Raw genomic sequence first — 25,645 nt, forward strand, 5'->3', positions numbered from 1 at the left:
ATTTAACATAAAACTCACTGTTCACTTGCTAAGCACATGGTTTCAGCCAGCGGAGAGCATCAATTTACAGTGGATGCCATGTTAGATCCGGAAGCCACTTATTCTGGATATCTACAATGATGAGTATTATCAGTATCTCTAACCTCCTCTTTTCTAGATTGTGGTGAATTACAAGAAAACATGGAGGGGTCTTAAAGATTTTTTTAGAGCCCAGAGAAGACTGCCCTTCTCCTTAGGTTTTATTGCAAGGTCTCAAGTAAGCTAAGCAGTCTGCCCTGAACTAGCCATCTAAAGCTATCTTTAGCCCATGCAAGCAAGTGAATGGAAGTGCCCAACTTATCTTCACTGCTGTCATCAAGGCTGATGGTATTTTTAGGGGACAGCAGCAGCTGCAAAAGCATTTAACGTTCTTCCACGAACAATGACACTCGGGGAGTCTCAGGGTTGAACGCCACAGAGATTGGGGGACCGCTCTGGAGTGTAGAAAGGGCGCTGAGGGGGAAATACTCAAATTCTCTTTACTTTTCTTGGATGGGACTGGCACAGGCCCGTCAATATGTACGAAAAGATCACTTGGAAACTGTGAAAACAAAGCTCCACATTGGTTGATATTTGAGAGAAAGAACCCCAACCGGATTACAGTTGGTGTCGGGGAAAGAATCGACCAGTAAGTGACATTACTCAGCAGTTTGGAGGCAGGGAATATAGCCTCAGTGGCTTGAAGAAGAGTGCCAGTGCGGAATGTATGTTGGCGGTCGCTCCTTGGGACCAAAGAGAGGTAGGTCATGTGAGGAGTACGTAGTGCAGATTCACTGGGGGCAAGGGTCCTTCCAATTAAACCAGATGAGTAAACACAAAGGTTAATCTCCTCTTAAACCCCCAGGGGGAATATTGAGACCACTTTCAATGTATTGTCCTCAATCATTTTTGTGGAACAGGTGGCTAACAGGGAAATAATTACTGGCACCTGCCATTGGAGGTGATAAAGTGGATATTACGAGTTCTGACTGATGAAACGGTTTTTCAGCATATTGACGTGGCACAGGTTCGGGATGAGAGAAAGGGTTGAAAGGGTGACAGAATAGCGATGATTTTAGAGGTAAACCAGACTACTACACATTGTCATATTGGTTTCTAGTTATACGATTTTAGATTCAGTACGTATCACCATATACTACTCTTATTATATGTGCCTTTGACTGTGTGTGTGTTGCATGTATGTGTGCACACTGTGGCCCATGCAGTAAACTGGTGGACGCATGACAAACATGGCTCGGAAGCATTCTAGATTTGGCTCACCTTCCTTGAGACCGTAACCATGCATCAGAGCGGACAGAAAGCAAACATACACATTGAGCTTAAAGTGAATAAAGTCATAGCCTGACTAATAGATGGCTCCAATGTCCATCAGGGCAAACCTTCAACTGTTTCTAACAAAATTGAGGAGCCAAAAAGATATACAATTGAGAGGACCAGGTTGTTCAATGTGCCATAACACTGCGAAGATAATTTATTTATGCTAGGGAATTGTTAATCCCTGCATTCTATTTATTTTGGAAAATGACAGAGAAAACCAATTTTAACAATGATATTTAGAGTATGAATTCTTGAATAAGAGTGCCAACAACGGGTGTGATGAAGGCTTAGCATATTTTGACTGTAAGTTCTCTAGGGGTGTGAGCACTGTGAGTTAGATCTATGTTTGTGTGAGCACACGGGTTCCAGGGTGTGCTTTGTGATACCTGACACAGGCTCTCTCACAGGTCTTTATTTAGGGCATACTATATTAAGCACTTTCCCTTTGAAATACAGCACCAGCTGTGCTGGCTATGTGTTGTGGTGGCTGCTGTTGCAATAGGACTAAAGTAAAGGCCGTTCACCCCTGAATGGCTAACTTGCGCCTCTGTCTTACACCCCCCCACCCCTGTAATTCAATTAACACTAATAATAATGCCACCTTATCACCCAAAACACATCATGGATACTAAATGGTGCAATGTTTTAATGATACAAGAATTTTTTACACACACATTTTAGTGCTATAAGCTGTTATGCAGTCTCCACCCTGAGACAATATATACTATTCTGAACTAGTGTAGTTGTCCAAGTTCTTACGCAGTATTGTCCTTTTAGTTACATTTTAAGTAAAAAAACAAAAATGTATTAAATAAATAATATCCTCGGCAATCTACAGACAATGCCCCATAATGACAAAGCGAAACTGTTTTTTGGAAATGTTTGCAAATGTATTTACATAAGTATTCAGCCCCTTTGCTATGAGACTCAAAATTGAGCTCAGGTGCATCCTGTTTCCATTGATCATTCTTGAGATGTTTCTACAGCTTTATTGGAGTCCACCTGTGGTAAATTAAATTGATTGGAGATCATTTGGAAAGGCACACACCAGTCTATATAAGGTCCCACAGTTGACAGTACATGTCAAAACAAAAACCACATCATGAGGCCGAAGGAATTGTCCGTAGAGCTCCGAGACAGGATTGTGTCAAGGCACAGATCTGGGGAAGGGTACCAAAAAATGTCTGCAGCATTGAAGGTCCCCAAGAACACAGTGGCCTCCATCATTCTTAAATAGAAGATGTTCGGAACCACCAAGACTCTTCCTAGAGCTTGCCACCCGGCTAAACTGAGCAATCAGGGGAGAAGGACCTTGCTCAGGGGGGTGACCAAGAACCTAATGGTCACTCTGACAGAGCTCTGGAGATCCTCTGTAAAGATGGAAGAACCTTCAAGAAGGACAACCATCTCTACAATACTCCACCAATCAGGAATTTACGGTTGAGTGGCCAGATGGAAGCCACTCCTCAGTAAAAGGCACATGATAGCCCACTTGGAATTTGCCAAAAGGCAAGAGCATGAGAAACAAGATTATCTGGTCTGATGAAACCAAGATTGAACTCTTTGGCCTGAATGCCAAGCATCACATATGGAGGAAACCTGGCATCATCCCTACGGTGAAACATGGTGGTGGCAGCATCATGCTGTGGGGATGTTTTTCAGCGGCAGGGACATCAAGACTAGTCAGGATCGAGGCAAAGATGAGTGGAGCAAAGTACATAGATATCCTTGATGAAAACCTGCTCCAGAGCGCTCAGTACCTCAGACTGGAGCGAAGGTTCACCTTCCAACAGGACAATGACCCTAATCACACAGCCAAGATAACGTAGGAGTGGCATCAAGACAAGTCTCTGAATGTCCTTGAGTGGCCCAGCCAGAGCCCGGACTTGAACCCGCTCTAAATATATGGAGAGACCTGAAAATAGCTAGGCAGCAACTGGTTTTTGCTTTGTCATTATGAAGTGTTGTGTGTAGATTGACTATGGAAAAAAAAACAATTTAATCAATTTTAGAATAAGGCTGTAACATAAAAAAAGTCGAGGGGTCTGAAAACTTTCCGAATGCACTGTATATTCCTTGATTACCTGTTATGAAATTGAGCCATTATACTTTCTTATAATTTTATTGTCCTCCTATGTAACGTATAATCATGTAGTTGTATCGTCACAATCATATATGAAGTAAGACATAAGTAGTTGATATACTTATGACACATCTTACAATGCATTTGTACTGCAGTATTATGGCAAATAGCTACCGTACTGTCCATTCTGTCATATTTTGCCACCCACTGAAATGCCATAATACAGATAATTTATCCTACAACGCCTGTGAGCAGCTAAATGTGTACAAATGCATAGTTATCAGTGGCCTAGGGTGGTCTAGTGGTCTAAGCCCCTGCCTCTGGGACACATATGTACTGCTGCAGCACGGGTTTGAATCAGGCCAACTACTATTTCAGCAGCTCTCGCTTCTAAATTTCTTCTCTACTCAATAAACAATATATATAGGTGAGGAATGTCTCTGCCCCACTCCTTATAAATGCATAATTATCTAAGAACAGCAGAGGCTGCTTAGGTCAATGTGTCAGAATAGTTCAATGTTCCTGATTTAGCCTTCATATTTGAATAAATTACACAGCGCTCTTAACATTTTTGAAAATGAAAATTACGTAATTAACATGGGCATACCCAGAGAATGAATCAAAACACATTTGAAGAGTATACATGTTTTTATATGAAACAATTCCTAGTTATTTCTTTGTTCATTCCAGCTCCATTCCATCTTCAAAAGCAAATTATCAGATTGCAGCAACACACATAGACGCAGGATGTAGGGGTGCTGAAGTTGCTGCAGCCCCCCCTGAAATATTTGAATAAAATCAAATCTTAATAAATAAAATAAAATAAAAACATTCTCAAAAAAGTGCACTGGTCCTTTACTAGTCCTGTATTAGCGGACCGATATAGCCGTCTGTAATGCTGGCAAAAAACATAGGTATGCCAACACATTGTCTGCCAGGTATTGAATCATATTGTATCTTTCTGTTTCTTTTCTTTTAGAACCTTATACAGTACATAAGTGGGTAGCCCAACTCCAGTGAGGGAGCAACTGCATGCCGGTGGCCTGCCTATGGTGAGGTGAGGCTGGCAAACTAGCAGAGATGGATGTGTTTGGTGGTGCCCCACGTTTCCTGGCCTACCCTCGCCCCGTAGTAGTGCAGAGTGGCACTGATGCTGTCCTGAAGTGTCAGATCGGCGGGGACCCCAGGCCAGCGGTCATCTGGGAGCGAAACAACGAACAGATCCACCCAGAGGGTCGCTACCGTCTCTTCGAAGATGGAAATGTCTACAATCTCATAATTTCATTGGTGACCACAGAGGATAGCGGCCAGTACACATGCAAGGCCAAGAACAGCATCGGGGAAACATATGCCGCGGCGACCCTGAAGGTGGAGGGAGAGGCCCAAGAGATGGAGCTCCGGGAGGAGAACAAGCCTCGTTTCCTGATCAAGCCCCTCTCCACCCGGGTAGGCCGCGGCGAAGACGCCGTCTTCTCCTGTAAGCTGTGGGGAAACCCGCGGCCAGAGGTGGTCTGGGAAAAGGACGGGAGAAAACTCAATGAGATATTTGAGAGTACACATTTCAATGTGGGCTACCAGGACGGGGGATGGTTTCAGCTCAAAATCTTCAAGACTCGTGCACCCGACGGTGGAGTGTACACATGCAAGGCCAGAAATGAGTTTGGAGAGGGGCTGGCTGGAGCCGTGTTGCTCGTCGATGCAGGCCCGGGTCACGAGGAAGAAGGAAACCGTAACGGTTACACAAACGGCCACTGGAAAGGCCATCAAAGCAAACAGAGGAGTGGTAGGCAGCTGACCACACGGCTCAAAGACGACCCAGTGACCAATCAAGCCAAGCAAGTGAAAATGTTTGCCGTGACAGAGGGCAAGCATGCCAAATTCCGCTGCTTTGTGACTGGGAAGCCCAAACCAGAAATAATATGGAGGAAAGATGGCAGGCTGATCATGTCCGGAAGACGATACCTGTTATATGAAGACAGGGAGGGTTACTTCACACTTAAAGTGCTGTATTGTAAGCAACAGGACAACGGGGTTTATGTTTGCGCTGCATCCAACACTGCAGGACAAACCCTCAGTGCTGTACATCTCTCTGTGAAAGGTAAGTCAAACTGGTATTTGTCCATTGCTACAGAGTTGGCTGTTAAAATACTTCAGTAGAGAACTAGAATGACTTTCATGGAACAATATAACATGTATAAAAATATAACTCCATTCAGGTGTGTACATCTCCCCTTGACTTAATACCATATATAAGCCTTTTAACAGGTAATCAGGATTGCTAAATTAATACGCTAACAAGTCAATTAGCTGCATATGGCCAATGTTATCAGCAGCCAAATCATTTGGCTCCTGCAAAGCAAGTCAATCCCTAATCCACCAGAGGATTAATGATACGTCTTAATTATCTGAAACTTGAACAGAGATATTTCAAAGTACCTGACCTGGCCAAGCTCATCGACATGAAGTGGATTCCAACCGGTCCAATGTCTGCAAAGTCACTTAGGTTTTTAAAGGTCTGGGAGGGGGGAGGATACATGTGATCGAAGTCTCTAGAGGTGGGATCATGTTTCGCACATGGTGCAGAGAAAAGCACTGGTGGCAACATTGTATTGGAGCTAGGGCAGGCTAGAAAGCAACATTGTGTTAGAGCTATGTCAGGCTAAAAAGTATATGTTTACACACTGCTATCCTGGTAATGGAGATGGGTGTAGAGGTTTAAATAGGTGAATTTGTTAAGAGTCTTTCCTCAATTATTGGATCATCAAGCTCTTTGTGGGTAAGATATAGTCAGCTAAATACACATATAATTCAAAGAGCAGTTCACATTCTTTTGTTTATAACTGGTACTGTCTGATGGTGTCAGTTACAAACAGTTTATTGCCTATCCAACGCCCCAATGTGTTAATGGTCTTTCCATACCAACTGAATGAAGCCACTTGTCTCATATTATTCTTCTTAACTTGTTTGCTATATTGGTATTTACTATGAAATATATTTCAATTTACAGATTATAACATAGTTCTAGACCAAGGACACAGATTAAGTGCAGTTGTCAGCTATTTTTGGAATTTCACATGGACAGTATTTACGCGAACAGTAGTGAGTGTTGTCTGAATTTAACAGGAGTTATTCCTAGTGTAAACCAGCACTATATAAAGTAACATCTTTACCATGTTTTAAAACTGCAATTCAAATATTTAAACCAATAGAATAAATACAAATGAACATGATTTTCCACTGGCTACAGTCAAGACAGTTTTCGGGTAACATGTCTAAAACACCACATTATAGTGCACTAAAGTGATTTATAAAAAAATAACTAGTCTTGCTAAGTCAGTAGACTTTGTTCTGTGTCAGAGCTACCTCTTTACAATGTTATACTACTGTATTAGCTTTGAGGCCAGACATCTCTGATAAAAGGAACATATGAATTCCTTGTCTGAGTCATTTTTTCTTTTACCATGTCCTTTGATTGAGTCCTACGTAGGTGGCCGTTAACCCGGTTAATGGTATCCCTCCGTCTCCTTAATGTCAGAGCCGCCTGTGCGGTTTAAGCAGCCCCTCATTGATCTGGAGGTGTGGGAACGGGACCTGGCTGTTCTGGAGTGTGAGGTTCCTGAGGACTCTGTTCCCATCACATGGTATTTGGAGGACAGGCGGCTACAGCCAGGGGCCAAATATGGGATGGAAGAGTGGGGAACAAAACGACGACTCACTATTCGTGACATCGGAGTCGACGACGATGGGATTTATCTTTGCGAGATGGCGGATGGGGGGAGGAGTATTGCTGAGGTGGCAGTTAAAGGTAAATTCTGTATTTATATATACTACACACAGTATCTGGACTGATACACACAGAAAGCCATTGTTAGCATGACATGGTTGGGGTGGATTTAGGAAATTCATGTAAGATCTGGTAGAGTTGAATGAACAAATTTGGCACGCTTACAGTTTGACGTCACACCACAGTACAGCGCAGTTATTTTTTCACAGCTATTGATGTCCTTACAAGTTACTCTGTCCCCTTGTAGGCACAATCATGCGTAAGCTTCCACGTAAGGTGGATGTTTTGGAGGGGGAAAATGCTGCCTTCTGTGTTGAAGTGGAGGAGGAGGAAATGGACATACATTGGTACAAAGAGGGGACGGAGCTGCGTGAGACTCATCAGACCATCCTGAAGTCCTTTGGAAGAACTCACATTCTGGTTTTTGTCAACACAACGCCCCAGGATTCTGGCCTTGTGACCTTCTTTGTGGGAAGATCCAAAACCTCCTCTCAGCTGAGGGTAAAAGGTACAATACTTGTGGCATCTGTTTGGGATTAGATTTTATAGGTGGTGAATTTGTCAGACAAAAGGGATAGAAATTGTGTTCCTAAGCTGGTCAAGCCTAATTCTACTGAATTCATATCCAATTTCACCAATATGAATCTATATCCAAATATAAGAACATGTGCTAGCGTTTTACACATTACATATGGTATATAGTATATTCTGCTTTCAGCGGCCAGGCATAGCCCACCCAGCTGTCCAGTGGGTGTGCAAATCAACACAGAGCGTGCCAATGCTGCCCTCCTCTCCTGGGTTTCGGCTCAGGACACCCGGAAGAACCCACCATCGGGTTACGTGTTGGAGAGGCAAGAGGTGGGAACCGGCTCTCAGGAGTGGCTGCAATGCTTGACCACCGACTCGGCCACCTCAGTGGAGATTCTTGGTGACAGCGTCCCCTGCGAGGCAGATTATCGTTTTCGCATATGCAGTGTCAACAAGTATGGCAGGAGCAACAATGTGGAGTTCCCAAGGGCAGTTCACCTGGGTAAGCAGAAGCCCTCCCAACTGAAAATCTGCTACATATACCTTTTGATTGGCACATTAGCGCCAAGCTGGATTCAAGCCAAACTGGACAAGATGGCAAAGCTTAATTTGTATTTCCATTGCTATGGTTTTTTTACATTGCTAGCTAGCTAATGTAAAACTTTAGCTAGCTAGGTATGCTAATGTAAATGGTGTAACATGATAGCCATTGCTAGACAACTAGCTAGAGCTAGTGTGATGTCTGTCAAAAGAATTCACTACTATAACTACTCCCATTCTGCTAGCTAGCCAAATGTTTAGCCAGCAAAACATTGGTTAGCATTATCATCTACTAGCATAACATTAAGCTAGTATTGGCTAACTATCATTCTTACCATGCTAGCCATTCGGCAACTAGCTAATGATCCAAACCTGATCCCTATGTGTGGAGCAGCTCTTAGCGGAAACAAAACCCTAAAGATACTTAACATTATAACCCTTTTGAAACCTGCTTTGCATAAGGGGTGACCGAGTTTGAGTTTGAAGTAGAATGCAGAGCGTAATTGAGGTGTAATATTGCTATGTTTTTCAGTCCCTGTGACCAGAATACAAGCCCCACTGCAGGATGCCTTGGTGCCAGAAGGCCAGGATGCCTGCTTCTCAATTGAGCTCACTGCCTCAGTTATTGGCTCATGGTTCTTGAATGGCACTCAGCTTCTGGAGGACGACCGTTACTCCATGCGGCGGTCTCGAACGCACCAATCCCTACGCATACAAGGTGTACGAGACACCGACAACGGGGCTGAGATCACATTCATTGCCTATGGAATACGAGATTCAGCAGCACTCTATATTCAAGGTACGTATTAATTACTGCCAAAAATTAGGTGTATGAGGAAAATGTCCTTTCTTACTGTATTGTACCAATTGAATTTTGGTCAAAGTGTTATAATTGTGATGAGAAAAATGCTCATGATTTTTCTGAAATTTGCAGCTCCTCTAGTGAAGTTCACACCACTGTCAGAGATGGATCGTAATAAATTTGTTGAACTTGGCAACCCCATTGTACTCTACTGCGAGTTGTCAGACCCCGCAGTTCCAGTACACTGGTACAAGAATGGGGTGGAGGTACACACAGTCGAGGGTCTTCATATTCAGTCAGAAGGCACAATGAGGAGAATTGTCATCCAATCGTCAGAGTTCTCCCATTCCGGAGTGTATTGCTGTGATGCCATTGATGATGTCATAAGGTTCAACGTGGAAGTTGAGGGTGAGTGGCAAGTGGTTTCTGTTGAACTAATTTCTTCTGGCAAGGTTACTAACACATTTTCTTGTGACCTTCAGATCTGATAGACATCTGTTCCACAAGTATGTGTTAAATGTGATGATTGCACTTGAACATCACAAATCAAACATAAGATGAATGTAACACACAGACATAAAAAACATCATAACATCTAAACACCCATAGCTCCACCTGTGAGGTTTTCAGCACTTCCAGAAGCTGAGAGGAACAAGTCCATTGAAGCAGGCTGCCCCATTGTACTACAATGTGAGCTCTCAGATCCAACTGCCCAGGTGTACTGGTACAAGGATGGAACAAAGCTCCTACCTCAAAGTGGAATAGAAATCCAGTCAGATGGCATCACAAGGACACTAGTCGTCCAGTCTGCAGAGATATTCTACTCTGGGTCGTACAGCTGCAAGACAAAGGGTGATGCCATCAAGTTCAATGTGGACGTCAAAGGTGAAAAAGTTTTATTTTGGGCTCTACGAAAAATTAACAAGCTCCCTCTTAACAAAGCTACTAACAATGATGGTCTTGTACTGTATGTTTTCTGTCACTCTTTTTCTTGCTGCCTATTAACAATGAGCTTTATGATCATCCCTTCTTTTATTACAATACAATGCTTAACCTGCTTGATCTTCGATAATACATTTTTTTTAAACTGCCATTTTAAACTGTCAAAAGTCATGAAATCATGATTTCTCTAATCAAACCAACAATGTAATTATGGATTACCATAATCTAAGATTTAAACATATCTATAGTTCCGCCTGTGAGGTTCTCAGTACTTCCAGAAGCTGAGAGGAACAAGGTCATTGAAGCAGGCTGCCCCATTGTACTGAAATGTGAGCTCTCAGATCCAACTGCCCAGGTCTACTGGTACAAGGATGGAATACAGCTCTTTTCAAACCATGAACTAGACATCCAATCAGAAGGCAACATGAGGACGTTGGTTGTTCAGTCAGCAGAACTGACTCACTCTGGCACTTACAGTTGTACCACAGTGGATGATACCATGGAGTTCCATGTGGATATTAAAGGTGATATTGACCTTTCTGCCTTTGCTTTACATCCTTTAACAGTCGTGTCCTTTTCCAAATGCAACTAATAATCCCTGCTTTCTCTGTGTACATGAACAAATAATTTAACAGAATACTGTATATAGCCTTGCTTCCTGTGCTCGATTGATTTGCAATGCTGTGGCTATCTATTTACACATACTTGATGATCACTTTACTAATTTTGTATTCTCAAATCATTTGAAGCCACATAAAAGTTTATATACTGTATGACATACATTTAAATATTTATCTCTATAATATGGTATTTCATTCATCCTCATTGCTAGCTGTGCCAGTGACCTTCTCAGCTATCTTTGATGTTGAGAAGACCAAGTCGGTTGAAGCAGGCTGCCCTTTTCAACTGCAATGTGAGGTTACAGATCCCACTGCCCAGGTCTACTGGTGCAAGGATGGGGAAAAGCTCCTCCCACAGACTGGAATGGACATCCAATCTAATGGCACCATGAGGAGGCTCATTGTCCAATCAGCAGAGGTCTTTCACTCAGGGCTGTACAACTGTGAAACTTCTGACGACACTCTCCAGTTTACTGTGGATATCAAAGGTGATTTGTGGCTTTTTGGTTCAAATCTCATACAGAGTAACCCTAGACAGTTTTGTGGAGATTAGATGCAACTAACATTGGTGGCTATTTGTGTTGTCTGTCTGTGGGGACATACTTCTTCTTCTTAAGTTAATTGAGACACTTGCTTTTCATCTCATTAAATAAGGAAATATTTGTTGTTTGTTTACTGTTTGAAGCAATAGGTTTGCCTCTTTGAAACTGGTTTGAGAAATGACAGATTAGTCAGTTTGGGGAAGCTTTACTGTAAGCCCCCTCCCTCCCCCAAAATATTGTTAACTGCTGTAAATTCCACAATTATAACATGGATAATCATCTTTAGCTCCACCAGTGAAGTTCTTACCTTCACCAGAGGTTGTGAAGAGCCAGCCGTTTCAAGCAACCTGCCCCATTGAACTACCCTGTGAGATCTCAGACCCCATTGCCCAGGTGTCACGGCAGAAGGACAAAGTAGAGCTCATCTCTGACACTGGACCTTTCGAAATGGGGGGCATCAGGAGGAACCTGGTTGTCGAACCGGCACACCCTTCCAACTCTGGGGCGTATTATTGTGCTACAGCGGAAGATGTTGCCCCGTTAATTGTACAGAACCAAGGTGATTTTTGTCAAATGTTTGTTTTTCTCTAGTTTCAGTTGCGACTAACTCTCTTTCTGTAGCTTTTGGATTAATTGTCTTCTTACATGTTCTGAGCTAATACTTAAAAAGCTAGATGCTTTAGTGTTGATATTGTCTCTTTACATTAGCCATTTTATAACCACTCAAAATAATTCACACTGAATTATCCCCTCAATGATTACCTATAGCTCCGCCCATGACATATTTGGTTGCCCCTGAAGTTGAGAAGAACAAGTCCATAGAAGCAGGCCTCTCAATTGTACAACAGTTTGAGATTTCAGACCCCATTGCCCAGGTCTGCTGGGACAAAGATGGAACACAGATCTACCCACATAGTGGACTTGACAGACAATCAAAGGGCAGCATAAGGACTTTGTTCATCCAACCAGATGACATGTCCTGTGGTGGGAGGTTTGACTGCCAAACAACTGGCGATACCACACAATTTAATGTGGCCATCAAAGGTGGTGCTCCACATAAACCCTTTTCTACTCCATATCAAAATCTGACAGAAGCATTTACATGGTTGAAGCTATCATCCAGCTTACTGTTTTCTCTGTGGCTTTGTTCAAACAGCAGAGCTGTCTCACCCTGGCAGTGAGAAGGGTGAGATATCTGATGAGTCTTCCCAATACACTATGGATATCAAAGGTGATATAATGCTATTTCAACATTAGCACTCTCCGTTTTAACCCAACATATACATGCCACTAACAATGGTGGTGAATTAGCTAGTGTATTCCATCCTTCAAAGCATATAAAGACAGTAGTTTAAATGTGTTTCTTTTTGTGATCCTTTCACCCCCCAATCTCATCTGATTCCCTGCTATTTTGGCTTTTAATCAAACATCTGAATGGTCTGTGAGCGGCTGAATTTCTTCATACTAATTCATGTTAATTGTTTAGTATATCATATCGTCATTCTTAACAGAGTCAAACAACAATGACGCTTGTAACAAGCAGCTTTGCCATTCTTGATAGCACATCTTATGTCTTGCTCATCATCCAATCTTCACATTCCCTTTGCTGCCCTGAATCTGTACCTGTCTCAATGAGCCTGTATCACAAAATGTGAAAATGTTTGTACGAGTGGCTAAACAGGAATGAGTGTTGTAGTGAACTGAATTCTGTGTTAGGAAATGTACTGTTAGGTCTTATTTATCTTGTCTTTAGACCAGCTCTTAATCTGGTCGCCTCTCTTAATTGTTAACCTTTGCCATCGGTTTTCTCTTAACTCATCCATGCTAACACACAATGATGTGTAGTACCTTTAGAAAAGGATTTTTAAATAAGAGAAGGCACACAGAACATCAATTGAAAACCTTTCTCTGTGTGCACCACAATGCATATAGCTGCACCTGTGAGGGTCTCAGCTGACCAAGCGATTGAGAAGAACAAGTCCATTGAAGAGGTCTGCCCCGTTGAGGTTCACTGTGAGCCCTCAGACTCTACTGTCCAGATCCTCCACTACAAGTATGGTCAACATCTTCAAACATATGGAATATATTCCACGGAGACGCCAAGTCTCCAATCTGTGGAGCACTTTTCCATAGAGACACCAACTGTCCAATCAGCAGAACACTATTCAATGGAGACAGCAACTCTCCATTCACCAGAGCTCTATGGCTCCATGGAGACAGCAACCTTCCAATCAGCAGAGCTATATGGCTCCATGCAGACACCAACTCACCAATCAGCAGAGGTCTGTGGCTCCATGCAGACACTAACTCTCCAGTCTGCAGAGCTCTATGATTCTATGCAGACACAAACTCTTCAATCAGCAGAGCTCTATGGCTCCATACATACACCAACTCACCAATCAGCGGAGGTCTGTGGCTCCATGCAGACACTAACTCTCCAGTCTGCAGAGCTCTATGATTCTATGCAGACACAAACTCTTCAATCAGCAGAGCTCTATGGCTCCATACATACACCAACTCACCAATCAGCAGAGGTCTGTGGCTCCATGCAGACACTAACTCTCCAGTCTGCAGAGCTCTATGATTCTATGCAGACACCAACTCACCAATCAGCAGAGGTATGTGGTTCCACGCAAACACCAACTTTCCACCCAACAGAGGTCTGTGGCTCAATACAGACACCAACGCTCCAATCAGCAGAGCTCTGCTGCTCAATGAAGATACCAACTCTCCAATCAGCAGAGCTCTATACCTCCATGAAGACACCAACTCTTCAACCAGTAGAGCTCTATCAATTAGGAGAATGTGACAGTCAATTCGATGACGATGACATTGCATTTAAGGTGGATGTTGAAGGTGATTAAATATGGTTAGCTTTATCAAACAAAACAACTGACAGGCACAATGTTGACATTGTGTAAAAATCAACTGATTGCTATAAGTAATCTTTTACACTTGACAATTGCTACATTTACTCTTATTCAATTTTTCTCATACTAAAATAATACTGAAAATTAGTCATTGTGATACTTTGAGCTTGGGTGCTTTATAACGATTTGTCTGATTATTCTATATGTAAGATTCAAAGTCACATTAACTTGTATTCATAGGTATCTCAGTCTAACCAAAAATATCCTCCCCTTAAATGTTATATATCAACTCTAATAAAACAAAAGTATAAATAAATAAATAAAAGTTATACTTATACGGTAAACGTGACAGAATTAGTGATATTTGCTTATTCATTTGAGATTCTTGAGAGTTATTGGCATGACTAATCTCTGTAGTGATATTTGCTCTTAAGATACTTGAGTCATTTTATTGTAGCATATATTTCTTAATGGTGATGCGATTTTCTCTTAATACTACTTCACACACCCCCAGCACCTCCTGTGAGGATCACAACACCTTGTGAAGCTGAGAGGAACAAGTCCGTTGCAGCAGGCGGTCCCATTGTCCTGCGTTGTGAGATATCAGACCCAAATGCACATGTTTCCTGGTACAAGGACGGAACGCTGCTACATGAAGAGAATGGACTAGAAATGCAATCGAAAGGTTCCATAAGGACATTGGATGTGGAATCTGCAAGGCTGTCTGATTCAGGGAGCTACAGCTGTAAGACAACAGATGATGCAATGCAGTTTCATGTGGATGTGAAAGGTAATAATCTTTTCATTTTTTTTGGACAGTTTAATAATTTACTAATGAAAGGACACAGTAATTAGACCTTTAGAGATGTGTTAGGTCCAAGGCTAATGGCTAGGCTTTAGTTTATCCCTGTGGTGTGCAAGATACCTGGAATCGGTCACTACAGTGACATATAAAATCGTCTTCCTCAATTGTCTTCACGAAGACCTTGCTCCCAAGTGGTGCATCTGTCTACGGCACTGCACCACAGTGCTAGAGGATTCACTACAGTCCCTGGTTCGAATCCAGGCTGTGTCACATCCAGCCATGATTGGGAGTCCCATAGGGTAGCGCCCAACGTTGTCTGGATTTGGCTGGGGTAGGCTGTTATTGTGAATAAGAATTTGTTCTTTACTGACTTACCTAGTTAAATAAAGGTTAAATAAAATAAAACATATAAAGTAAATGGACAGATGTAAACGTATGTAGAAGAGCACCATTTTAGACTTCAAATTATAACCATGACAGCACCACAGTGTTAAATGCATAGTTTTCCGTTTTTACCCCAATATGTTTTCTCAAATGGAGAGAAATCCTTTGACGACTTCAGAGAAATCCACCAATGGTATGTTATAGTGCTCATGTTAGCATATTGCTACTATTGGTATCCAATTTATTTGCATTGGTTCTCTAAAAACATCCTTAAACAGCTCTTTCTTTATTCCAAATTATATCGGGATTATCGCAACAGAAGAAATAAAGTTATTTGAACAGAACTGTATCAAGCCAAGATTTTATACTTACATTCCATGCTTTCTGTACTTCAAAGGACTTTCTGTAGAGCCTGTAAGGAAACGTAGCGTAGCAACGTATGATAACCATTGTAACCATTTTGATTCCAAAATTTTTAATTCCAAGCCAAATCTGTTTCTCACGGTATAAATTAGATTGAAGTATGTGTGATCTATTTTAAGAATTTTTTTGAGAAATGCGAACCAGTGAAAGCCAGTGCTAGCATTAGCACAACATAGTAATATGCTAAGATACATTGCATGTAAACATGGTGGATTGATGTTGTCAAATAACTTCTCTTCTTTTTTTGGTGACCAACATTTTCTTTGTTTTGTATTTTTTTGTTGGGGGGGTATAAACAACCTCCCAACAACACCACGTTTCATTATTTATAAATCGCATCATTGTTTTCCGAAGTGACTCCATAGTCAGCATAGCTGACCTAAATTGTAAATATAGAAAAAAAGATACAAATTATCAGGCATATCTTTCAAATATTGGAATATTCTCAAACCATTACTGTCCATGATATCAGCAAGGGGATAGATTCCACATTTGGACCATTGGGCGGACGCAAAAGGCCACCATTCAGATCGCAAAGCGTTGTTGTGAAATATTTGAGAATGGGCAAGCCAGTTCCCAGTTACATTGTTTTAAAATGTTGTGCCAAATAGAAATTGTGCACACAATAATAGGACCAACGCATAGTTTACATTATTTAAAGGATATATCAGCGAAGACCACATCTTTCAAGGCAATAGGAGACACCATATGTCTCTCTATACTCAGCCACAGGGGCGGAAGAATCATGTCTAAACAAATTTAGGATGGGACTAAATGCAATTTAAAGTTTGGTACAGATAGTACTCCTACGTCTTTCCCTCTTTGCAAGTATGTTAATTTTATCCGGCCCGATTACCTTGCAATATACATGTTTTAATCCGCACTATGGATTTTATCCCAATAGCTAGAAGGAGGAGTAAAGGGAAGCATTGAAATACAGAAATGTTGATGTCACCATGTAGTATATTTGACAATAGATATTAGTCCATCTACTGAGGATGAATTTAATTGATTTTAGCATTCTGTTAAAGTTCTGCCAGTGGTTTTATTGAAGGGAGGAAATATATCTATTCTCAAATATTTAAATTGGGAAACGATTGGGATTCCATAAGTAGAGATGGAGTCCTCCATCGGGGTCTCGAGAGAAAGTCAGGCAGATTTCGTTCGATTTATTTTAAAACTTGACATCGAACTGAATTTGTCTATGGTCTTCAGAGCTTTTGGGAGGGATTGAGATACATTGCCGGCATATAATGAGATTATGTGATCCATAGAATTGAGAGATTATGTAATTTTTTTCAGTTGTCGAATTGCCTTGGCCAGGGGTTCCATAGGCAATAAAAATAGCAGAGATGAGATGGGATCACCTTGCCTACAACTTCTAGTTATTCTGAACGGAACAGAGCATTTATTGCCTGTTATGATTAGGGCTGAGGGATTGGCATATAGTATTTTAAATATATGAATGAAATTGGAGCCAATTCCCTTATGTTCCAAAACCAACCGAAGATATGACATTTTAGTCTATCAAAATCCTTTTCTGCATTGCGAGATAGAACTGCCCAAGGAGCTTTCATTTCTGATGAAGCATGTAAGATATGTAATAAGCAACTGAGGTTATCTGAGGATAATAGTTTTTTAACAAGCCTGCTTTGGTCCAAATGTTTTCTCTCTATAAAAACAAACATTTGTGCTGTGTTAATAATTTCAATTAATAGTGGACCTAACTGGTTCCAACATGTTAAATAGACCTCAGGAGGAATACCAGCACAACCAGGTGATTTGCCTGTATTCATGTTACCCAATGCCCTTTTGAGTTCATGAAGAGAGATGAGGGCTCCCAGCAAGCCAGCTTCCTCAGTTGAAAGAAGAGGAGTTCTTATATATATTTTTGAATTACTCAATCAATTACTCAATCGATTTATTTACAATACGAGGTGTACAATATACGAGGTGTACAATATAGAAGCGGGATAATCTTTGGTTGATGAATTTTGGTTCTACATTTACATTTAACATTTTAGTCATTTAGCAGACGCTCTTATCCAGAGTGACTTACAGTTAGTGCATTCATCTTAAGATAGCTACTGTAGATGGGACAACCATGTATCACAGGCATCGTAAGTACACTTTTCCTCAATAAAGTAGCAATCAGCAAAGTCAGAGCTAGAAGGGGGTGGGATGGGGGAGACAAGTGCAAGTATTGGTTCAGGATTTTTAAATTATATGTATATATATATACTTTTTCTGATAGTAATTCACCTGATTCAGATTCAATACTTGCAATATCCTCTATTTGGAATTAATGGTTGCGTCTAATTCGATGGATGGAATATTCTGCTGTCTGTGTTACCAGTAGATTTAGTTCTGTCTTGACTTTGAGAAGAGTAGTCGCTACCTGGTCTGAAAAAGTGTTAATAACTTCTCCAATTCTGAAATTTTCTTTAATGGTGATTTATTCAGCCCAGATGTGAATGCAGTTGCACTGGTTTTAATAACACCTTTAATGGCATCCCATAAAATCTGGATCATTGAGGATCATTGACTGCATTTTTGATAATCATTGTGAATTCATTCAATCCAGTTTCAGTGGTTACCCCCCCATTCCCTTCACTACCCCCCCCCCCTTGAGATTTCTTCTCTCCCTTTAAATCAGGGTTTTGCTCAATTAAGAATTTTGGAATTGACCACTAATAAAACTCATGAGTTGAAATTCTAATTGAATTGAACACCTTACTGGATGTAGAATTTGAGTTTGAGTGACAGGAATGTAAAATGTAATTTGGTGCAATCGGAGATACTGGATATAATGACGAGATGCCTATACCGTTGTCCTAAGAGTGGAACGGCAGGATGTCAAGCTCCTGTTCTCTCTTTGGATTGGTGGATACATCTCGTTATTTGAATACTTTTTAAATATTCAGTAAGGGGTGTTGACATGTTGATGTCATGTGCATCCCACTTACATCAGTACACTCGTAACAACCTACTCATTACGAAACTGCAATTGCATTTCAAATAAGCATTACATATTAAAATTGTCACAACCCTGACCATAGGTAGCTGTTTATTCTCTATGTTGGTTGGGCGTGATAGTGACTAGGGTGGGTCATTTAGGGGTTTTGTATGTCTATGTTGGCCTGATATGGTTCCCAATCAGAGACAGCTGTTTATCATTGTCTCTGATTGGGGATCATATTTAAGTAGCCATTTCCTAATTTGTTATTTGTGGGATGTTGTCTACGGATAGTTGCATGTGTGCACCAGTAGCTTCATGTTTCATTTGTGCTTGTTTGTATTGTTTTGCTGAGTTTTGGTTTATTAACAATATGTGGAACTCTACTCACGCTGCTCCTTGGTCTACTCATTACGACGAACGTGACAGAAGATCCCACGAAAAACAGACCAAGCAGCGTGGCCAGGAGGAATGGACCTGGGAGGAAATCCTGGAGGGAGCAGGACCCTGGACAAGGGCCGGGGAGTATCGCCGTCCGAAGGAGGAGATAGAGGCAGCGAAAGCAGAATGGCGATGATACGAGGAGATAGCCCAACGACAGAAGCACGAGAGGCACGGGGAGATTGGTGGAGGTACGGTTTAGACCTGAGCCAACTCCCCGTACTTACCATGGGGAGCATGTGACTGGTCAGGCACCGTGTTATGCAGTGATGCGCACGATGTCTCCAGTATGCATTCATAGCCCAGTGCGCTCTGTTCCAGCTCCCCCTTTTTCCGTGCTAGATTGGGCATTCAGCCAGGACGGATTGTGCCGGCTCAGCGCTCCTGGCCTCCGGTGCGTCTCTTCGGCCCAGGATATCCTGCGCCAGCTCTATGCACGGTATCCCCAGTGCGCCTTCATAGCCCAGTACATCCTGTGCTAGCTTCCCACACTTTCCAGGCTGGACTGAGCATCCAGGCAGGAAGGGTTGTGCCAGCTCTGCACTCTAGACCACTGCGCCTCCAGAGTTCAGTGCGTCCTGTGCCTCCTCCCCCACTCGCCCTGAGGTGCGTGTCATCAGCCCGGTGCCACCTGTACCGGTTCCACGCATCAGGTCTCCAGTGCGCATCCACAGTCCAGTACGTCCTGTGCCTCCTCCCCCACTCGCCCTGAGGTGTGTCATCAGCCCGGTGCCACCTGTACCGGTTCCACGCATCAGGCCTCCAGTGCACCTCCACAGTCCAGAGCTTCCGGCGACAGTTCCCAGTCCAGAGCTTCCGGCGACAGTTTCCTGTCCAGAGCTTCCGGTGACGTTTTACAGTCCAGAACCTCCAATGAAAGTCTACAGTCCGGAACCTCCTGAGACGGTCTACGGTCTGGAACCTCCTGACACGGTCTACGGTCCGGATCCTCCTGAGACGGTCTACTGTCCGGAACCTCCTGAGAAGGTCTACAGTCCGGAACCTCCTGAGACGGTCTACAGGCCGGAACCTCCTGAGACGGTCTACAGTCCGGAACCTCCTGAGACGGACTGCGGTCCGGAACCTCCTGAGACGGTCTGCCGTCCGGATCCTCCAGCCACGGTCTGCGGTCCGAAGCCTCCAGCGACGGTCGGCGGTCCAGAGTTTTCAGCAAGGGTTCTCTGTCCGGAGCAGTCAGCAAGGGTTCTCTGTCCAGATCCTCCTATGACCATCCACAATCCGGTTCCTCCGGCGACGACCCACGGTCTGGAGCTTCCGGCGATGCGCCCCGCACCCGGAGCTGCTCCCGACGTCCTATGTCATCCATCATAGATGCCCACCCGGACCCTCCCCTATTGAGTCAGGTTTTGCGGTCGGAGTCCGCACCTTTGGGGGGGAGTACTGTCACGCCCATAGTAAGCTGTTTATTCTCTATGTTGGTTGGGGCGTGATAGTGACTAGGGTGGGTCATCTGGAGTTTTTGTATGTCTATGTTGGCCTGATATGGTTCACAATCAGAGACAGCTGTTTATCGCTGTCTCTGATTGGGGATCATATTTAGGTAGCAATTTCCTCATTTGTTATTTGTGGGATCTGGGGTGGCAGGGTAGCCTAGTGGTTAGCGCGTTGGACTTGTAACCTTAAGGTTGCAAATTCAATCTGTTGTTCTGCCCCTGAACAGGCAGTTAACCCAATGTTCCTAGGCCGTCATTGAAAATAAGAATATTTTCTTAACTGACTTGCCTAGTTAGATAAAGGTAAAATAAAAATCTTGTCTACGGATAGTTGCCTGTGTGTACCAGTAGCTTTTCGTTTGTGCTTGTTTGTTTTTGTTTTGCTGAGTTTCGGTTTATTAAAAATATGTGGAACTCTACTCCCGCTGCGTCTTGGTCTTGGTCTTCTTGGACAAAAATAACTATTTGTTTTTATCTTGACACCGCCATACAAAAACTACTCACTTGCTTAATTATTAATGATCTGCTTCATGTGGACAGATTTTGGGTGGATTAAACCCTCTCTCTTTTACTCTTTTCCTCTCTGGTGTAATTAAAATAAATTCCACTCAGTCATACTATTCATTTTATTGAATCTGACAGGTCCCACTTCCAGATGCCAAAGGATATATTACTTTTCTCTGGAAACAGTGTTCAAATACTCTTTTAACCTTTGTGCTTAGAATAACCAATTATTTTTCCACCAACAATTTCATTTGTTTGGCTTATTTTTGAAGGCCTCAGGGTCAAATTGATCGTTAAAATAATGCATTCTGAATTGAGCCCAAACCTGATTTAAATCAGATATAATTGGTGGTGGAATGTTACAACAGGTATTAGGTCTGTCATGCTTGTGATAGTGTTTTGTAGGCGTTATATCACACATTTCAGTTTTTCCTTCAGATTTCTCGATATATGAAACAAGTCAATGAATATTCAGTGAGAATGTTGCAGATGATTTCCGATGATAAGCCTACATTACATGTTCAGTAACCCACATTTTCTTCATATTAAACCCTGTAGCTCCACCTCCGAAGTTTTCAGCAATTTCTGAAGCTGACAAGAAAAAGTACATCAAATCAGGCTACCCTATTGTACTGCAATGTGAGCTCTCAGATCCTACCATCAAGGTGTACTGGTACAAGGATGGAACAAAGCTCCTAACCCAAAGTGGAGTAGACATACAATCAGATGGAACTATGAGAACTCTAGTTATCCAATCAGCAGAGCTGTCTCACTCTGGAGTGTACCGTTGCGAGACAATGGAGGATGGACTCCAATTCACTGTGGAAGTAAAAGGTGATGTTAAAACTATCTATAAATTAATTAAAAATCAACCAATCATGTTCTGCAGTGGTAACTAACTGATGGCTGGTGATGTTTGGTGTTGCTTGGCAGAGTATCTAACAGAAAAGATATCACTTGTCCGTTTCCATTGTTTGTTTCCATTGTTTGTTGATCTTATACAGTAGATACTCACACCTGAGATCTGCACGCATAACTGACAATTAATAAATAATGTGAAAGTTAAGTGCACAGATCTCTAGTCTGTATACGGCCCTAACTGGCCGAAGCCAAACTTAATCATGTTACAGATAGCCTTGATGATGCGGTACTTCTTTCAGCCACACAATTAGTGGATAGTCTTCTATGAGGCTAAACAATCACATGAAAACACAACCATTACTAAGATGACAATATGTTCAAGTAATATGGAGACCGAATATGCAGATAAAAATAAGGTAGTGACGACCCAATGGACAACATTTGAGGAGAATTTGTTCATACCTATTTGGCTATTGAGATTAGTGTACTGGTACATAACTTACAATTGGTTGTAAGGGGGATATTGCAAATGCCAAACCATTCTGTAAGTATCCATTGATAAGCATGTGAATTATGCCCTGGTGCCTACTTACCACATCTTGACTCATCTTTTATTTAAACAATTACCTTTATCTTTTGTTTAACAAATTCCTTTTATCCTCCTTCATTCTTATGAAGACACCTCTTTGTCATTTGCTGCCTCACTTGCCTGTCTCTTGTCCTTCATGTTATTCTCTGTAAACCTTTAGCGGCTTTGAGATTGCACAATCCTTGCCTCTTGCACTCTCTGCTCTTCGGTTCTTGTTTGTTCCTGCTTTGTGTCTTATCTTTGTTAACTGTGTCTGGCATCTCGTTTGAATGTTTTTCTGTAATTTGAGCCAGGTCTTAATCAGTTTGCTGTGCTTGCAGTTTCTTCCCTCATAATGAAATACATGTATTGTATATCTTGAACATCTTTGAATAATTTAAAAACATGTAAGAAAATTAACATTGTGATCCCCTTTATAATCATTGACACCCATAGCTCCACCTGTGAGGTTCTCAGCACTTCCAGAAGATGAAAGGAACAAGTTCATTGAAGATGGCTGCCCCATTATACTGCAATGTGAGCTTTCAGATCCAACTGCCCAGGTGTACTGGTACAAGGATGGAACAAAGCTCCTATCTCAAAGTGGAATGGAAATCCAGTCCGATGGCATCAAAAGGACACTACTCATCCAATCAGCTGAAATATCACATGGTGGAACATATGAGTGCTCAACAGCAGGTGATACCATCACATTTAAAGTGGAGATCAAAGGTGATTTGCATCTATTTTGTAGCTACACAACACATATTAGGAGCTTATGCTTATATTCTCATTGGTGTAGCCACTGTTCATTTATTGCAATATTTTCCTTAACTCTTACAGTAGCTAATGTGTTCTTATATTTGATGGTCTGGGAGGACATTAACTACTACTTTCCTTCCACAACTACTTGAACTTTAGCACCGCTAGATCAATATGTGTTTTTTAATCAATGAAGTAGCCTAACGTCACGTGCACACAGGTTGCATCATTACATTGCCGTACAGTACATTTTACGTAGTCTTCTCAGTCCATGCGCCACAACATAACAAAAGAATCACGCTACACATAAGCAACTTGTTTGATGGTTTATCTACTTAAGTGTCTGATACCGCACCGCAAAGCAAGTTGGTAAAATCCTTTGTGTGCGACACACTGCACACAGAGCTATGCACCGCAACCTAGTCCGGCAGATGAGTCAGAGCAGTTGCGGATTGCCTTCCATTGAAATAAATGGACTTCCACCAGAACACATACAGTTTGATGTGTGCACAAGACTTTATACAATTGTCTTGCAACACAATTTCAAAACCATACCATTTTCTTCCCACACATATTCATACCCTGTAGCTCCATCACAGAAGATCATGCCACTTTCACCAATGGAGAGGAACAAGTCCGTAGAAATTGGCACTCCCATTGTACTGCAGTGTGAGCTCTCAGATCCTCTAGCCCAGGTCTGCTGGTCTAAAGATGACATGAAACTATTTCCCAAAACTGGCCTCGATATCCAAAGTGAAGCCAATGTGAAGAGACTAGTAATTCACTCTGCGGAGCTCTCTGACTCTGGGCTCTACTGCTGTAGTCTTGCTGACGATGCAATGACATTCAAGGTGGATGTTCAAGGTGATTTTCCTCTTTATGCATCCTTTTTAATAGATTTTTAGGGGTGTAGCACATGCTCTATATGACTTACAAAGAACTAATAGTAATATCCATTTCATTACATTTTTGTATTGTAACTAATAGTTGTGAAACAGTATATATATATTTGTAATAATGAGTGTATCCCTGAAAAATGGGTATCTACAGTAGGTTTTAAAGGTACCCATAGCTTTTTAATATAACATAGAACAAGAATCAGCACTTTAAAACAGGTGCATTTCGTGTTTTGTTAAATATTTTTCCTAAATGCTTTGAAAACCCCATAGCTCTTCCCGTGAGGTTTTCAGCACTTCCAGAAGTTGTGAGGAACAAGTTCATTGAAGCAGGCTGCCCCATTGTTCTACAATGTGAGCTCTCAGATCCAACTGCCCAGGTGTTCTGGTACAAGGATGGAACAAAGCTCCTCCCAGAGAATGGAGTCGACATCCAATCAGAGGGCACTTTGAGGGCTGTGATCCTCCAATCAGCAGAGCTCAGTCACTCTGGGGTGTACAGCTGTGAGGCTTTAGATGACTGCATAGCATTCAAGGTGGATGTTGCAGGTGATCTAAGAATTTTGAGTTTGGTCAAAATCACTAACTAATACGTTGATTAATGCTTTGTAATGTGTGCAAGCTTTCGGTTTGTATTGAACATCAAATCTTCATTTAAATTCCATCAGTCGTTAGTAGGCCTAAGCATCGTTTGTAAGAGGTAGTTATGTGATATACACAGTAGAAAAGTGGATCCTTGATAGTATTTCTAGTAGCAGATTCGATTAAGAGAAATGCTGATTTTGATTGCATGGAATTAAATTGATTCATTTAATTCAAAGGATCTGTGAGATTTACCACTAAATACTCTCGGAAAAGCAATACCTTTTCAGGTACAAATTGGAAAGCTATACTCAAAGCAGTGTATCTAATAGCTTCAGCATTCAAGTGTCTAACCTCCTGTGATGAGTGAAGTACTACTATCTCCTTCAAATCATCTCATGATATTTACAAAATAGAAATTTGTTAAAGCAATAACTTCAACTCTGGTGACTCTAGACACAACTATTAATCAATTGTGCCCTCTTTTTAGTATCTAACAAGTAGCCAGGACGGTAGCCACATAATATCATACATCTTCAGATTTACTTAATCAAATTGCTTTTGTATGTACATGTTAATGTTAGAATGATACCTCCATTGAATATATTTCTTTAAATTAATTAAAGCACCTATAGCTCCACCAGTGAGGTTCTCAGCTGCCCCAGAGGTTGAGAGGAACACGTCCATTGAAGCAGGCTGTCCTATTGTACTGCAATGTGAGCTCTCAGACCCCAGTGGACAGATCTGCTGGTACAAGGATGGAATAAAGCTCCTCCCACAATATGGAATACACATCCAATCAGAGGGCACCATGAGGACCCTGGTTATCCAATCAGCTACATTTTCAAGCTCTGGGGTGTACAGTTGTAAAACAGCAGATGATATCAGCGAATTCTATGTGGATGTGAAAGGTGACATGTAAAGCTTTTCCGTTAATGTCAA

At 41.8% G+C, this 25,645-nt stretch overlaps 1 protein-coding gene across 1 annotated transcript in view; it reads left to right on the forward strand.

Annotated features, from left to right (window-relative positions):
* Positions 1-446: 446 nt before the first annotated feature.
* The window catches only part of LOC135547080 (obscurin-like protein 1), a 74,097-nt gene continuing 48,898 nt past the window's right edge, over positions 447-25,645 (forward strand). Inside the window, exons 1-7 of the mRNA XM_064975734.1 lie at positions 447-778; positions 4,419-5,537; positions 6,975-7,244; positions 7,471-7,731; positions 7,942-8,253; positions 8,824-9,090; positions 9,226-9,501. Coding sequence (XP_064831806.1) covers positions 4,520-5,537; positions 6,975-7,244; positions 7,471-7,731; positions 7,942-8,253; positions 8,824-9,090; positions 9,226-9,501 — 2,404 coding nt within the window. The 5' untranslated portion in view covers positions 447-778; positions 4,419-4,519. The remainder of the gene's footprint in view (positions 779-4,418; positions 5,538-6,974; positions 7,245-7,470; positions 7,732-7,941; positions 8,254-8,823; positions 9,091-9,225; positions 9,502-25,645) is intronic.

The sequence above is a fragment of the Oncorhynchus masou genome, chromosome 10, assembly GCF_036934945.1.
Source record: "Oncorhynchus masou masou isolate Uvic2021 chromosome 10, UVic_Omas_1.1, whole genome shotgun sequence".
NCBI classification, from domain to species: Eukaryota; Metazoa; Chordata; class Actinopteri; order Salmoniformes; family Salmonidae; genus Oncorhynchus; species Oncorhynchus masou.